This window comes from Chrysoperla carnea, chromosome 4 (genome assembly GCF_905475395.1).
Source record: "Chrysoperla carnea chromosome 4, inChrCarn1.1, whole genome shotgun sequence".
NCBI lineage: Eukaryota > Metazoa > Arthropoda > Insecta > Neuroptera > Chrysopidae > Chrysoperla > Chrysoperla carnea.
Genome location: NC_058340.1, coordinates 69979567 through 69996356, shown reverse-complemented (window position 1 = coordinate 69996356; position 16790 = coordinate 69979567). Strand labels below are relative to the sequence as shown.

Below are 16790 nucleotides of genomic sequence, written 5' to 3'. Positions count from 1 at the left end.
TTTCTTTTTTCATTTTAATTTCTTCATTATTGTTTTTTTGATTTTAATTTAAATAATTGTATATTATTATTAATCAATCATGAGTGCGAAAAATGGACATGTTATTTTAACACCTACCGGGGAAAAAGTGCAATTAACGAGAATAATTGTTCATCATCGAACACCGAAACGTGATAAGAAAATTTTAAAGGTTGTTGGTGCATCATGGTTTCAAACTCGTCTATCATCATACATTATTGCTGCAATGTCATTGTTGGGAATTATTACAATTATTGTGGGAGAGCTAGGAAGGTTAGTTACATTTAATTGTTATTTTCCTAAAATAACTAAAAGTTGTTGTTCAGATGAAAATTTATTATGTGGATGGAGTCGGCTACTTCGAGCTTATCCATGCGACGGCAGTCAATTTACTACCCCATTAATTATAATTGATCAGTCTGCCGCCGCCTGGATTCGAACCCGCAACCTCCCAGTTTAATTAATAAAACGGTTAAAGACGATTAACCGTTAGCCTTTACCTTATTAACAGTAATAATTTATAAATTACAGTAAATACGTGGAAGATGGCAATTATTCGGCAACCGTGTTTTGGAGGAAAAAAACCAATTTTAAAATGGAATTTTGGGGACAAGGCAATAATTTAAAAGAAATCCCACAAGGTGCTGCACGAGCTTATTTCAGAACAGATGTTGTAGAAAATGGGTAAGTGTCGAAATCGTAATCAAATCGAAAAAAGGATTTATAAAATTTAGGACAACAGTTTAAAATAAGAAAATTATATTTTGATTTGAAAAAGTTAAATAAATTTTCATAGAAAAATCGCTAATTATTTAAATTTTAATAAAAATTTCGAAAATGTTTACTTATACGCTTTTCTCTTGTTTATAGTTGGTCCGTTTTGGAGATAGAAACAGCTGCAACTTATCCAGATTGGGTACAAGCATACGCTGCTGGTTTACTTGAAGGTAGCTTAACGTGGCAGTCAATTTATTGGCAATGGAAGAACACCGTGGAATCAGCATGCGTTGATATTGAAACAGAATGTGATCAAATTCGTGAATTTTTGAAAGAGAACGATGAAATTATGCGTACACTTTCAATACAAAATGAAAATGATCCATTTTGGCATCAAATACGCTTATTTTATGCACAATTGGATGGCTTGGAGGCTGGTTGGCGATATGGTGTAAAACGATCACGTCAAGATATTGATATACCACCATTAGACTTCTTATGGTTGAATGTTATGTCTGATTTGAATGAATTAAAGCGTAAATTTAATGCAACACCAAAATTCTTTCAAGATAAACCTGGTTTATCATCGGCTTTCATCAAAATTAGTAACTCGCCACAAGTACCCAATGAAAAAGAATTGTACATTGCTGAAAATACTGCTGAAAAGTAAGTTCATCATACTTTTTTTCTTACAACTTTCACTCAATTTTAATTTAAAATGGCTGCATTTGAGCCTAAATAGGATGTAATAGGGTTTAATTTAACGGTTTAATTTTTTTCGTATTTTCCAGTTACAATTCCATGCTTCGTATTCTAAAACGTTACGATTTCAATTACCATACGCTATCTGATCCAAAATCACCGTTAATACCTGGCACACGTATCATATTTACTGGCTACCCTGGTGCAATCAGTAGCCACGACGACTTTTACGAAATCAAATCAAACAATGTACCGCATGATCTAGTTGTAACGGGCACAACTATTAATATCTTTAATAAAAAACAATTCAATCATATTGATTCGGAAGATTTAATATTACTTGGACCACGTGTCATGGCCGCTAATCGTTTAGCCGATAATGGTAAAAAATGGTCAGAGTATATACGACAAGGTGATGTTGGTACTGGGAATAAACAATGGATGATTATTGATTTGACAAAATTTACAAAAGAACAATTATTGGAACCAAACGGTTTTGTATGGTTAGTGGAACAGATGCCAGGGAAAACGAATAGTTCGGATATTTCACAGAAGTTTGTGCAACAAGGATACTGGGCAACGTATGGTTTACCATATCACGATGTAAGTTTCATTTAAAAAATATATTTTTTTTTAAATTCGATACATTTGCCCTAAAAAGACAGACATTATTTGGCGGTTTTTTTTTAGTTTTTATTGTAAGATTTCTTACTCACGAATGTTGGGCTTCATCTTTAAATATCTAATTATATCTATACCTAAAATATCTATTTTTAAATATCCAAAAAAATTTCACTTCAAGTTTTCTTCTGTTACCGATATCATGAGCGCTTGGAATCCTTTTAAAGACCCAGGATGAGGGCCGCCATTCGTAGGTCATTCGAATCTTGCATTTTCTTAAACTTAAACTCGAAATCATATTTTTTTTTATTGCAAAAACAGGTCTTTCCATTGGATAAAAATTAGCTCTTAAATTCGGGCTAACTTGAGGTAAAAAGATCTTTTTATTAACGAAGAAAGAAATTTTAATTCTGGTTTAATAAATTTAATTAAAAATTTTATTCAATTTTGTTTCCAGTATATACAAGAGAGTTCTGGTACAAAAAATATGGAAAAATTGCATGGAAAAGAATTTTCATATGGTAATTCAACAAAAGCAAAATATTTTTATGAGAATCATAGTGTATGTAATTCGTTCCATGATGTGCTCAGTTTCATGAGAAATATATCACGACAACCATCTGTAACTGATGTTGCTCTTCGTGGTGATTTACTTCCCGATCAACAATCATACGGAATTATTGACACAAAAGCATTAACAGGTTTGTAAAGTTTTGTACTTGTATCTATTTTGAAACTTGTATCGTGTGGTGTGGAAGCATTGGCACCGTCTTTTTTAAAAATATTGAAGCTACTAACAAAATTTTAGTATAGGTGTTTATAAAAATCGCCTAAAGAGTCCATTTCCGGTTGTCTGTCTGTCTGTCCGTCTGTGAACACGATAACTCAAAAACGAAGAGATATCAAACGGAAATTTATACAGCGTACTCAGGACGTAAAAAGTGAGACTAAGTTCGTAATTGATCAATATAGGGATCAATTTTGACTTGGGGTCCGTAGGATTCTATAATACAGGATATTTCAACAATTGACTCAGTCAATTGTTTGTTTTCACATGTTTAATGCTTATTTTTTTGTTTTGTTACAGTAAATACATTAAAATCGCATGATATGCTAGTAATTTCTGGTCCACCACACACTCAAATCGATGAGATAGCCTTAAAACAACCAACACTTATGAATAATAATAATAATAATAATAATAGTAACAACAATAACAGTATTTCAACAAATTCACATGATATTTCGTCAGTAGTATTACCATTTCAATGGTCAAACAGTGCATTTCATCATCGTCAACATCATGGACATCCTGATATATGGAAATTTCATCCAATACGCCCACTATGGGTGTGGGAATAGAAAAATAAAAAATTTTTTTACCTCCCATTTTATTCTCGACAATAAATTATTGTATTCATTAATTTTCTTTTTATACATTTAAAAAATTAAATTTGAAATGTATTTTTCCGTCCATTGACAATAAATTTTTACAGTGTACTTTTTTTTTATAAAAAAAAAATTGTTTTATTTATCTCCTATAAATTCCCGCCGAGATCATTCAAAATACGTAAGCAAACTTTCAGTGATTTTTCACTCATTACCTTCCATATAAGCAAAAGTAAGAAAATTAACAGTTTAAAAAATTGGGTATACTACAAATTTTGCATTAATAACAAATTAATGATAAGTCTAATATGACAAAAACAGAGTAGTGGTTAGCGACCCTGACTTCGAATTATACTTACTACGGTTCGTATCCAGTGAGTTTTATTTTATTTTGATAAATTTTTTATAATTTTAAAAATCTATTCATCATGTTCTCCTATTACAAATGTTCAAAATTTTTATGTTTTTGTAATTAAGAAAATCGAAAAATAAAAAATTACATAAATAAAGACAATTTTGAATATTTGTAATAGGAGAACATGATCATATTTTTAAATTTGTAAAATCAATTTTTTTTTAAAAGAAAAAAGGTCCATTTTTGAATTTTTCTATTAAGTAAACATGATAAATAAGCAAATTTTTAAAATTAATTTTACTAATAATAAAAAAACAATTCCCAATCTGTATACGAACTGAAGTACCGTAATACAGAAATCTTGCGTGCTAGTCACTGCTCTGTTTCTTGGTGTATTATACCAATCATTAATTCAATACTAATGCTAAATTTTTGGTAATAGTTGAATGATCCCCAAAAGCTTGAAAAATTCAAGAGGTAAGTATCAACATCTACAAGTAAGTAAAATTAAAATACGTAAAATTTACCCAAAAAAAAAAAGTCAAAAACAAATACAAGTTCTTACTCAGATGAGTTAACGAATTAACTTTTAATTTAAAAACACTTCTGTGATATTCCAATTGTTATGTTTTATTTAAAAATATTTAAATAATTATAAAAATTTTGCATTACTAATAAATTAATGGTAAGTCTAATATGACAAGAATAGAGTAGTGGATAGCGATTCTGACTTCGATTAATATAGTCTACGGTTCGTATCCAGTGGGTTTTTTTTTGATAAATTTTTTTATAATTTTAAAAATTTGTTTATCATGTTCTCCTAATAAAAATGATCAAAATTTTATGTTTTTGTAATGATTAAAAAAATCGGAAAAATAAAAAATTACTTAAATAAAGACATTTTTGAATATTTCTAATAGGAGAACATGTACACATTTTGGAATTTGTAAAATCAATTTTTTTTTAAGAAAAAAAGATCCATTTTTGAATATTTGTATTAGGTGAACATGATGAATAAGCAAATTTTTAAAATTAATTTTACTAATAAAAAAATATCCCCTAGATCTGTATACGAACTGAAGTACCGTAATACAGAAGTCTTGCGTGCTAGCCACTGCTCTGTTTCTTGGTGTATTATACCAATCATTAATTTAATACTAATGCTAAATTTTTGGTAATAGCTGAATGATCCTCAAAAGCTTGAAAAATTCAAGAGGTAAGTATCAACATCTACAAGTAAGTAAAATTAAAATACGTAAAATTTACCCAAAAAAAAAAGTCAAAAACAAATACAAGTTCTTACTCAGATGAGTTAACGAATTAACTTTTAAATTAAAAATAGTTCTGTGATATTCCAACTGTTATGTTTTATTTTAAAAAATTAAAATAATTATAACAATTTTGCATTAATAATAAATTAATGATAAGTCTAATATTACACGAATAGAGTAGTGGATAGCGACTCTGACTTCGATTAATGATGTCTACGGTTCGTATCCAGTGGTTTTTTTTTGATAAAATTTTTAATAATTTTAAATATTTGTTTATCATGTTCTCCTAGTAAAAATGTTCAAAATTATATGTTTTTGTAATGATTAAAAAAATCGAAAAATAAAAAATTACTTAAATAAAGACATTTTTGAATATTTCTAATAGGAGAACATGTACACATTTTGGAATTTGTAAAATCAATTTTTTTTTAAGAAAAAAAGATCCATTTTTGAATATTTGTATTAGGTGAACATGATGAATAAGCAAATTTTTAAAATTAATTTTACTAATAAAAAAATATCCCCTAGATCTGTATACGAACTGAAGTACCGTAATACAGAAGTCTTGCGTGCTAGCCACTGCTCTGTTTCTTGGTGTATTATACCAATCATTAATTTAATACTAATGCTAAATTTTTGGTAATAGCTGAATGATCCTCAAAAGCTTGAAAAATTCAAGAAGTAAGTATCAACATCTACAAGTAAGTAAAATTAAAATACGTAAAATTTACCCAAAAAAAAAAGTCAAAAACAAATACAAGTTCTTACTCAGATGAGTTAACGAATTAACTTTTAAATTAAAAATAGTTCTGTGATATTCCAACTGTTATGTTTTATTTTAAAAAATTAAAATAATTATAACAATTTTGCATTAATAATAAATTAATGATAAGTCTAATATTACACGAATAGAGTAGTGGATAGCGACTCTGACTTCGATTAATGATGTCTACGGTTCGTATCCAGTGGTTTTTTTTTGATAAAATTTTTAATAATTTTAAATATTTGTTTATCATGTTCTCCTAGTAAAAATGTTCAAAATTATATGTTTTTGTAATGATTAAAAAAATCGAAAAATAAAAAATTACTTAAATAAAGACATTTTTGAATATTTCTAATAGGAGAACATGTACACATTTTGGAATTTGTAAAATCAATTTTTTTTTAAGAAAAAAAGATCCATTTTTGAATATTTGTATTAGGTGAACATGATGAATAAGCAAATTTTTAAAATTAATTTTACTAATAAAAAAATATCCCCTAGATCTGTATACGAACTGTAGTACCGTAATACAGAAGTCTTGTGTGCTAGTCACTGCTCTGTTTCTTGTATTATTCTATTCATTTAATACTAATGGTAAATTCTTGTTAATAGATATATATAACATAATTTAATACTTACCCAATTTTTAAACCTTTTTATATCTTATTCTCTTGAGGCTTCTAATTAATATTTTAAAGATTCTTATACTTACCTGTTTTTCATTTACGGGAAACTCATTTCGAATAATATACGTGAAAATTGTATTTTAAATAGTGCGATATGTTTCTGTAAGAAAATAAGATAAGATACTAAAAAAATTTTTTGGAGGTGCCGGGTATCGATCCCGGTACCTCTCGCATGCTAAGCGAGCGCTCTACCATCTGAGCTACACCCCCTTGTTATACATGATTCAAAAAATATGAATAGGCTCTAAAATTAAAATAATATATTACAGTAAAATTAGTCTAGTGATTTTTCTCGATATTTTTAAAATGTTTTCTAATTTTACTATGAAATAAAAATAAATATTACTATTGTTAGCTACTTTATTATAATTGAATTTGTCTAGTCTATGACTTTTGATGAGATTTTAAGGAATAGGATAATTATTACCTTGAATGAATTCAATAGACCTTTCCATTTCAATTACGATTCATTATTGTTTCGGGCAAACAGTTTGGACAAAGATACAAGATGTTTGTCATTCATATTATCACATTTGTTGTTTAGCAAACTGTCCGAAACAAATGCTATAATCACTTTTTAAAATGAAAAATAGATATTAAGTTTTTTTTATGATCATTTTGTCGTTTTTCGTTCTTCATTATCGTTCAATAGAAAAATCGCTTAGTGTTTGAGCTGAACGTTTTCGTACAAAATAAAACTGTCAAACCACGCTCAATGGAATTTTATTTCTTATTCGTCGTTAAATTTTTATAATTATTTGATAATTGTAGAAATGGTTTTGGAGTTACAGTAAAACTTTGATTATCCGACTTTCGATCAATAAAGCGTCCGAATTATCCGAGGCAACCAACGGAGGCAACTTACTTATCTATGAGGAAAAAATTTCTTCCATATTATCCGGGGTATTTCCTCCCCACATGACCTTGGATAAACGAAATTTTACTGTACGCTAGAATAAGATTGGTTAAACATAGAAGGATAAGTTAAACAATAAATATATGCATAAATAATTCTTGGTTATATTTATTAAAAATTGTACAATATAAAAAAAATCAATCCATTTTATAAAAACATTATTTGTAAATAACAATTCACAACAACTAGAGATTCATCAGATCAAATTGAAAATTATTATTTCTAGAATAATAGAAAAAGTACTGTGCCTACGCTGGTGGAAAAAATATTTGAAAAAAGAATAAGTCTTAGGAAACTCTGAATTAGACTAGTCCGAAAACGTTGAGAAATTCAAAGTTCCTAAGACTTTTCAGAATTTCTTATTCTTTCTTCAAATATTTTTTCCACCAGGGTATTTATAAAAAAATTATCACCTATCTACTTCAAAATAAACAAAAAAAATAATACAAACAACTTTTTAATATATCTTAATCAAAAAATACTTTTTTTTTTTAAACACTATTTGTACTTCAGAGGTTAGATTCTGCAACGATCTATGATATGACCAGAGAGTTTTTACTCTAAAATCCTACTGAAAATTTTAATACTTTCATTAAAAATCCAACCAATGTGTCAGATTACCGTTTAAACGGACTAGGTACTAGTCTACATTTAAAAATTTTCTAAGGGAAGCCCCTTTTTATAATCACATTTAAAAATAAACTACTTTTGCCGTTAGTCTTCTAGAGGGATTAAGAACAGTCTTGAAACGAACACATTACTAAATTTGTAGTTTCTATTTTATTTAACTACGATTAGGTTTAACCATAGAACTGCAAAGTCGGCGCCAGAACAGTTGATCGTGGTAGAGTGAGATAGAACAAAGTAGGGCGCGTCTAGCTGTAGAAAGACAGATACCTCTCTCGCACTGCGATATTCACTTATTGCGTTTCCCATGTCTATACAGCTCTTTGGTATTACCTCTATGGATTTTACTAAAAATAAGTGTAGATATGCTTTTGTATGATTATGATTTAAGGTCAACAAGGATTTTCACACTTTATTTTTAATTTTAGAAACGCCCTATGTGGCTCTGAAATTACTTGAGTAGAAAGATAAAAATATTTGGAAAAACACATATTTTTAAAATTTATGTCCCGATTTATTTAAGGTATATTGCGAACTATTAGTCTTGCCATCTGTGCCTTTTTAAAGTTTAAATATGCAGTTTAGACAAAAAACGGAGTGAACAGTTTTACCCAAAATTGTTTTTTCATATTAAAACTGCCATTTTGTGTAATAGGGAATATTCATGTATTTTTTTTATATTTTTAATTCATTGTTTACACCGTTATAATAAAGTAAAAAATATAAATACTGCTTAAAAATACATTAAGTGTAAAAAAATATTTAAAATACATTATAATTTTGAGATATTTAAACGCAGTTTTTTGGCGCTCTCTGTTGATGACATATAAGTACGTGATCTGTCAATTGGTGACAGTTCAATGTATAATTTACACATTAAAAAACTGAATTTACACTCGTTATTATTAAGTTTTCTAATAAAAGCCGTAGAATAATATAATTTAATGAAATACCATATAAAATGTAAGTAATTAATATTATACAGTATGTCAACAAATTTGACAAGCCCGTACTTTGATGTCACGTCCGTATAAAAATTTGAATTTCCGTTTTAGTAATTTTTAAATGCCCTCACTGAATTTGTACTTTTATTAATTAATTTTAAGTAATTAAAAAGATATTAATTACTAAAATAATGGTTTAGTTGAAATGTTCAATCATTAAAGTTACGGAAGAAAAATATTTGAACCAAATTTAAATTTCATGAATATTCCCTATTACTGAATAATAGAGATATTAATATATTTTGAAACGAAAATATATCTGAACTTTATGTTGTTATTTATTTTCACTACGAATTTGTTTTGGCCATAGATATGTTATTGTCTGAGTTGAGTCAACATCAACATACATTTTGAGATACAGGTACATAATCGGTGATGTTTTTACCATTTTTAGTTTTACCATAACGTCTACACATTGCTCTCAGATATTTGATTATAGTTAACAACAAAATCATAATAAATATACTAAACAATGAAATCAAATACAAATGTAATATTAGAAAACGTGAATGTATCCAATATATGGTATATTTTAAATCACCATGTTCATTATCTGCAAAATAAATAATTAAAACAGTTTAAAATTACTAGAAATAGAAAAATTTTAATTTAAAAAAGTACAATCAATTTGCGCAAGAAAACTCAATTAAAAAGCCAAGTAAAAAGTGTCATTTAAGTATATTTCGAAAAGTCAATACTTTCTTAGTCATTGGGATTGAAATTCGGAGTATTTAACGTTAAATAGCCGATGAGCTTGCCAGAAATGGCACGATGCTGCCGAGCACACAATAACATCAATAAATACCCGGGAGTTTCATTTGCGAACTCCTGAAAGGGGATATTCTGAAAAAAGCCAATCTTAGATGGAGGGAAGAACGTACTTGTCGTACTACAAGACAAATATGGTCTGAGTAAAATCGCAGGCGTTCCGAATTTCTCATATCACTTCTAAGGGCCTCTGTTCGCAAAGTTGTTGCGGCTATCACAGGACACTGGCTGGGTGGCAAGCATGCTGAACGCTTAAGCCTGGCAGTGTATCACGACTACTGCAAGAGCTGTCACAGTGGTGACCAGGAGGAGGCAATGTCTCATATTTTCTGTCACTGCCCAGCTCTTGTCATGAAGAGATAGACTTACTTGAGCCAGCCTCTCTTTGACGACCTCTCCGACCTAAAGTCAGTCGACGTCAAAGCCCTCCTGCTGTTCTTAAACAGCTCCAAATAGTTCATGGAGTAGTGGCCGGGGATCGGCCAACCCATTTACGGTATCACAACGGACTCTATGGTCTAAGTGTGTCCCACCCCAGGACAGCCACTCTAACCTAACCTAACCTAACCTACTCAATAACGTATATGGCCATATTGATCCTCTTTGAATCTATGCTTATTTAAAAGAATTTAATAAAATGACAATCTATATATACTTTACCTAAAACAGCAGCACCATAGCCCATATTTGGTACACCCATACGATACGAACAAGTCGGTACAACATATTCAAATATTTTTGGCGTTTTTAAATGTGCGATATATATTTCATTACTAAAATCAATTTTTTTAAATTCACGTTCCTCACTAATTGTATCATAAACAATGGAATATGGTACATGATTATGAGCAGAAAATATCACATTTGGTTTAATACGTTTTATCGAACTATCCACAAAACCAATATTTGTTAATGGCATATGACTTAATATTATACGAATTTGTGATGGTATTTCTTCGTCATCCATGCCACCATGATGATAGTCTTGTACTAAACGATTTATTTTATAGAATGTTAAATATTCATTGTATTCGATACGTTTCGATTGATTGCCACTTAGAATATGTTCAAAACGGAAGATTTTCTCTGGTGTTATCCAATCACCGAATTCTCCACCGATGTCGTTATCACCAGGTATGTAAATATACTATAAAGGAAAAATGTTTAATTAAAATTTATTCTATGTAACAAAAGTAAGCGCGAATCTAGAAAAATTTTTGGAGAAGATAATATGAACTTTGAATATGCTTTTATGCGAAATGGCTTAGTTTTAGGACGTTCAAGTGTCTTTTCTACTAATATCGTTGACACATGAACGTAATAAATGTTTGGTTTCATAGTTTTTCAGATGTTTCCCAAAATCTTATGTTTTTTTTTTTGGATGTTAATTACCCAAAATAATTATTAAATTCAAAAATCGAATATATAATAAAAATTAAAATCGAACCTGAACGTCATAGCTGACATCAAAAATTTCATGAAATCTTTTTAAGTATTTTAAATATTCTTTAATCGTAGATGTAGATCCTTCGTCCATTAGATCACCAAGAAATACGATTACATTAGGTTTCAAATGCGATACAGCGTGTTGATAAGAATAATATAAGTACCTAAAATAAACATTTTGTTAGCTTTTTTTAAAACGTAAGATCGGACGTTAACATTTTAATGATTATTTATCCAGTCAAATTAGTCCTTAAAATATAAGTAAGGTTACAAAAATTCCCATAGAGCTAAAAATTGGTTTGAATGTTCAGAATAATATTATAAATGAATTGTAAAAAGTCCCCATCAATCCCCCTTGTGCAAAAAATTTTATTGAGGAGAAAAGTTTGCAAAAATAGGCTTTTCGCGTTTTTCAGCAAAACAATGAGTTTCACAGCAAAATAGTTTAAACAAACATAATAGATAATCCGATTCTCTACCAAAAGTATCTCTACACCTTTTTTCATAAGTATTGCCATTTTCGTGATATAGCGGTTCAAGGAATTGAACAAATACTTTTTTTCGTAATACATTTTCGAACCGTTATACGAGTAAAAATATGAGGACTTATTTTTGATGAACCAGCTTCTTCTTCTTGGCGCTGTCTTTTCACAGCATCAATGCTACTCTTTCGAGTATAATTTTTTCGACACTGCACATGAATTTTTACAGATGTCTGGTCTTTCAGGTATTCTGAAAATTCACCACCTCTTTCAATACTTACGACTAAAAGTATTTTGTGGAGTATGAGACCTTTGAAACGAGGCAGGTATACGAGCATCACGACGCTGACAATTGACTGGAAGACAGATGTTACTCAGGCCATGCTACTAAATAAAAATAGGGACGGAGTTCTTGACATTGATTTATATTCTAAAAATTTAAAAATTTGTTTGTATAAGATATAGGGACTCATATTTTTGCTCGTATAACGGTTCAACGAATAAAATAATTTTTTCAATTCTTTGAACCTCTATATCACGAAAATGGCAGCACTTATGAAAAAAGTGCAAATTCACATTTTGTAGCAAATTGAATGATCTACAGTTTTTGTCTGAGCTATTTTTGCTGTTAAACTCACCGATTTGCTGAAAAACGCGAAAAACCTATTTTTGCAAACTTCCCCCTCAATAAAATTTTGTGCACAAGGGGGATTGGTGGGGACTCTTCACAAATCATTTATAATAGTATTCTAAACATTCATACCAATTTTTTAGCTCTATGGGAATTTTTGTAACCTTCAAAGTGTAATTTGATTGGATAATATAAGGAACTTTTGTGATTGGAATACAAATTCAAAATGTTGCCAAAAATTAAAGCAAGTTCTGGATTTTAAAAAAAAGTTATTTTCTCTAAATTCACTTTAGCATTAATGGATATGCCTTGTTATCCAAATTGCAGCCACCTTTCTGGCCAGTATACTGGAATGAATTTAAGAACATATGCAAAAATTCGTTATTATTTGAATTAAATTAAGAATAAACATACCGATCGCTATCCCAAATTCGAATAAAATTCGTATACGAATCACCATCATTTACACCAATTATCTGTGGATCAGCTACAAATAATATTCGTGTACAAGGATTATTCGGAGCCGGTTCACATGGTAAATCAATCCAAAAATATCGATCAATAAAAAAACATACACATTCACCATATAAAAGCACCACAATAACAAAAAGGAAAATTCTGTCGAAAAAAAAAAAAACACTTTTATCAGATCTCAGATAACAATATTTTTATTTTTGCGATAAAAATATAACCTCTTTAAAGTGACTCGTTTTTTGAATGATAGTAATAACCATTTTGGTGAATTCATCTAGATTTAATTAAATAAACTCAGAATTATTGTATAACTTCTTAAAATACTACAATTAATTTCGGTATTCTTAAAATATTGTATTTGTGAGTCATATTATATTTTTTTTATTTGAAATGTCAAATGTCAAAATGTCATGCTGATGTATACGGAAGCCTGAATGGCTCATTGTCAATTTATGAGAAAGTGGCGCTAATCTAGCTTATATTTTAAATGTGTACTACCCACAAGTATAAACCAACTTTTAAAAAAGTCACAAGTTCACTTTCAACAAGTGCACTTGTGACTTGTGGCATTATGGAAACGAACATTTTTGAAGATGTCAATCGGTGATGACAATCCTTTAATTAGACACTACCGAAACTGTCTAGAATTATTAATAAATATATGTCCGGATGGAAAAGTATTATTATGACGTTATAATTAGTAATCTGCAAATGAGAAAATACCGAGATCTCAAAAAGGTTCGTTTACATAATGAATGCCACAAGCCACAAGTGCACTTGTTGAAAGTGAACTAGTGTTTTTATACCATGTATATGAAATATACATAGTATATTAAGTTTAGTCCCAAGTTTGTAACGCTTAAAAATATTGATGCTACGAAAAAAATTTTGGTATAGGAGTTCATACAATCACCTAATTAGTCCATTTCCGGTTGTCTGTCCGTCCGTCCGTCTGTCCGTCTGTCTGCCAACACGATAACTCAAAAACGAAAAGAGATATCAAGCTGAAGAAATTTATATAGCGTACTCAGGGAGTAAAAACTGATGTCGAGTTCGTAAATGAACAATATAGGTCAATTGGGTCTTGGGTCCTATGGATCCAACTTGTAAACCATTAGAGATAGAACAAAAGTATAAATGTATAAAATGTTCCTTATAAAAAAATAAAGAACTTTTGTTTGAAACATTTTTTTGTAAATATCACTGTTTACCCACGAGGGTGTTAATTAGGTGCAAATTTTATAGTATGTATTAATATAGGAATATCAGTTATGTGTATTTAAAAGTGGATATCTTTTGTTATTTACGTGACGTAAAAAAACAAACGATTGGGTCATCAACACTATCTATATATGGTAATTCAACAATTCACTCAGTCAATTGTTTGTTTTCACTTGTTTTAAAAGTTGATTTTATACTTGTGGGTAGTACAGATTTAAAAAAATAAGCTAATAGGTTGGCTGATAAGTCCCCGGTCTGACACATATATGGCGTCGCTAGTATTAAATGCATATTATTTTTATATAGTACCAACCTTCAAATGATTCGTGTCAAAATTTGACGTCTGTAAGTCAATTAATTTGTGAGATAGAGCGTCTTTTGTGAAGCAACTTGTGTTATTGTGAAAAAAATGGAAAAAAAGGAATTTCGTGTTTTGATAAAATACTGTTTTCTGAAGGGAAAAAATACAGTGGAAGCAAAAACTTGGCTTGATAATGAGTTTCCGGACTCTGTATTTTTTCCCTTCAGAAAACAGTATTTTATCAAAACACGAAATTCCTTTTTTTCCATTTTTTTCACAATAACACAAGTTGCTTCACAAAAGACGCTCTATCTCACAAACTAATTGACTTACAGACGTCAAATTTTGACACGAATCATTTGAAGGTTGGTACTATATAAAAATAATATACATTTAATACTAGCGACGCCATATATGTGTCAGACCGGGGACTTATCAGCCAACCTGTAGCGCCACTTTCTCATAAATTGACAATGAGCCATTCAGGCTTCCGTAGATGTAAAATTAGCATAGCAGCGTAACCTAGTGAACTAGTGCTAACTCATATTCATGGGACATCGACCGCGAACGCGAACCATTCATCGGTTTAAGTTTACAACTATGTATTATTAGTCTGACTTGGTGATAATTATTTAATTATGTAAAACTTTGTTAATTATCAGCCTGCTATACACGATAAAGATTATCGGCGCAAATTACGAATTGTTTAAATTGCTGTTGAAATTAAAAGTTAGAAGATCGTCGATATATAGGTTCAAAATAGATATTTCCGTTGAAATCTTAATATTGAATTTTTCCTTAGAATAAAAGATCAATTCATTTCTTAAGTATTAATAAATTAACCAAAGTTTTACGTAAAATATAGTACAACCTTTTTGACTAAAAAATTAATGTACTTTGATAAAATTCGAACCTCTTTAATAAGAATTGTGCGTTACATTCTTCTACCTGTGGCAATTTTTTGAACAGTTTCCGCTTAGATAGAAAACTATAAACATTGTCGAGTCTCCGCTTCGTAATATTTTTCACTCTTTTAATGTTAGTCATTTTATATCGCATTTTGGTTTTATTCTTTAAACATTAGAGCTGGCTATTGAGTTTAGTTATAATAATTTTCTTACCTATGGTTGCTAAGAAAATTCATTTTGGTAGCTATGGAAATGAATTTTTAACAACTAGTGGCGGTCGTACAGTTTATCATTTACAGGTTCCTTACCGTTTTACCATTTTTGTGTTATCGATTGGTAATAGAAATTGTTTGATACGATGCATTCATTTATCCCCTATTAGGGAATCGATCAAAATTTTTTTATCATAAGTTACCGTCATATCCTTAAATTAAACTTGGAACTCGTTTCCCGGATTCTTATTTGATCTGCCAATATTTGTAGTTCATTTATTTTCTTTCTATAAAAAAGCATACGGATACATCTACTTAAAATTTTCAACTTAGAAATAAAAAAAGTTCAGCTATTTTTCATAAGATTAGGAAATTCGTTTGTATGAGAGCTCGAGAAGAAAGGTATAATAAAATTAAATGAGGAATTAATAAATATGAATAAATTAATTTAGCCAATTGCAATTTCCGTGTATATATATCGCAACATTTATGGGTCTTTTTGATTGAATTGACGTAATAAATAAATGACCTTGTGAACCACGCCTAACCGCTAATAGGTAACTCTACACAATAATGTATAAAGAATTTACTCCATATTATATATTACTAATAGGATCTTATTACATAATGTATTTAATTTCCTTAAACTCGAGATAATAGTCTATGCGATACAATCGAAAATTTACTGTTGTAGCTTAAATACAATATATTTAACCTAGTTCCAACCCTAAGACATGTGTCAGATTATATGGTTTTAAACGCACGGCAAAAAATCGAACGGTGACAATCTTTTAGTGGAGTGAAGAAGAGTATGCATTACACGGTGATGGCAAAATACCGTCACAATTGATGCAGAAGTTTTGCTTACACTTGTGGAAGACAGACCTATATACTGTGAGACAAATTTCTTGACAATTACAAAGATAGAAATTCTACAAAAGATCTAGCATAAAGTTTGCGTAGAACTACTCCCAGATTGGATGCACTTCACATGTCGTTTGTGTTGTCGTCTCATTTGTTGACGATTTTATAACCAGAATGCAATAATTTGTTTACGATTCATTATAACCAAACAGCACACTGAGCTTGTGCTGGAAAAAAGCTATGCATAAACTGTATGGTGTGAACTTGATGACCATTCGAATTTTCTCAGTTTGATTTTTTTTTTTTTGCCGTGTGGTCAAAACCAAAGAGTATAGGATAGAGGAGAAGCAGGCCATAAGAGCTAATGAAAAATAGTAGTATACGAGTTTCAGCGCCTCTACCGAGTCAGGCACT

The 16790-nt window shown here is 29.7% G+C and overlaps 2 protein-coding genes and 1 non-coding gene across 3 annotated transcripts; 1 reads left to right on the top strand and 2 right to left on the bottom strand.

The window, feature by feature from the left end:
• Window positions 1–13: 13 nt before the first annotated feature.
• On the top strand, window positions 14–3492 carry LOC123299304 (putative phospholipase B-like lamina ancestor). Its single transcript, XM_044881661.1, has 6 exons — window positions 14–291; window positions 550–702; window positions 889–1401; window positions 1527–2040; window positions 2516–2759; window positions 3146–3492. The coding sequence occupies exons 1-6, from the start codon at window positions 80–82 to the stop codon at window positions 3418–3420; spliced, it is 1911 nt and encodes a 636-aa protein (XP_044737596.1). The 5' UTR covers window positions 14–79; the 3' UTR covers window positions 3421–3492.
• A 3167-nt stretch (window positions 3493–6659) lies between these two features.
• Window positions 6660–6732, bottom strand: Trnaa-agc. Its single transcript has one exon. It is a non-coding gene; the product is annotated as a tRNA-Ala (tRNA).
• Window positions 6733–9317: 2585 nt separating this feature from the next.
• Window positions 9318–13191, bottom strand: LOC123299323 (metallophosphoesterase 1). Its single transcript, XM_044881687.1, has 5 exons — window positions 13089–13191; window positions 12811–13014; window positions 11285–11447; window positions 10498–10984; window positions 9318–9622 (listed from the first exon to the last, which is right to left on the bottom strand). Exons 1-5 carry the CDS (start codon window positions 13142–13144, stop codon window positions 9408–9410), a joined length of 1125 nt encoding a protein of 374 aa, XP_044737622.1. The 5' UTR covers window positions 13145–13191; the 3' UTR covers window positions 9318–9407.
• Window positions 13192–16790: the final 3599 nt, after the last annotated feature.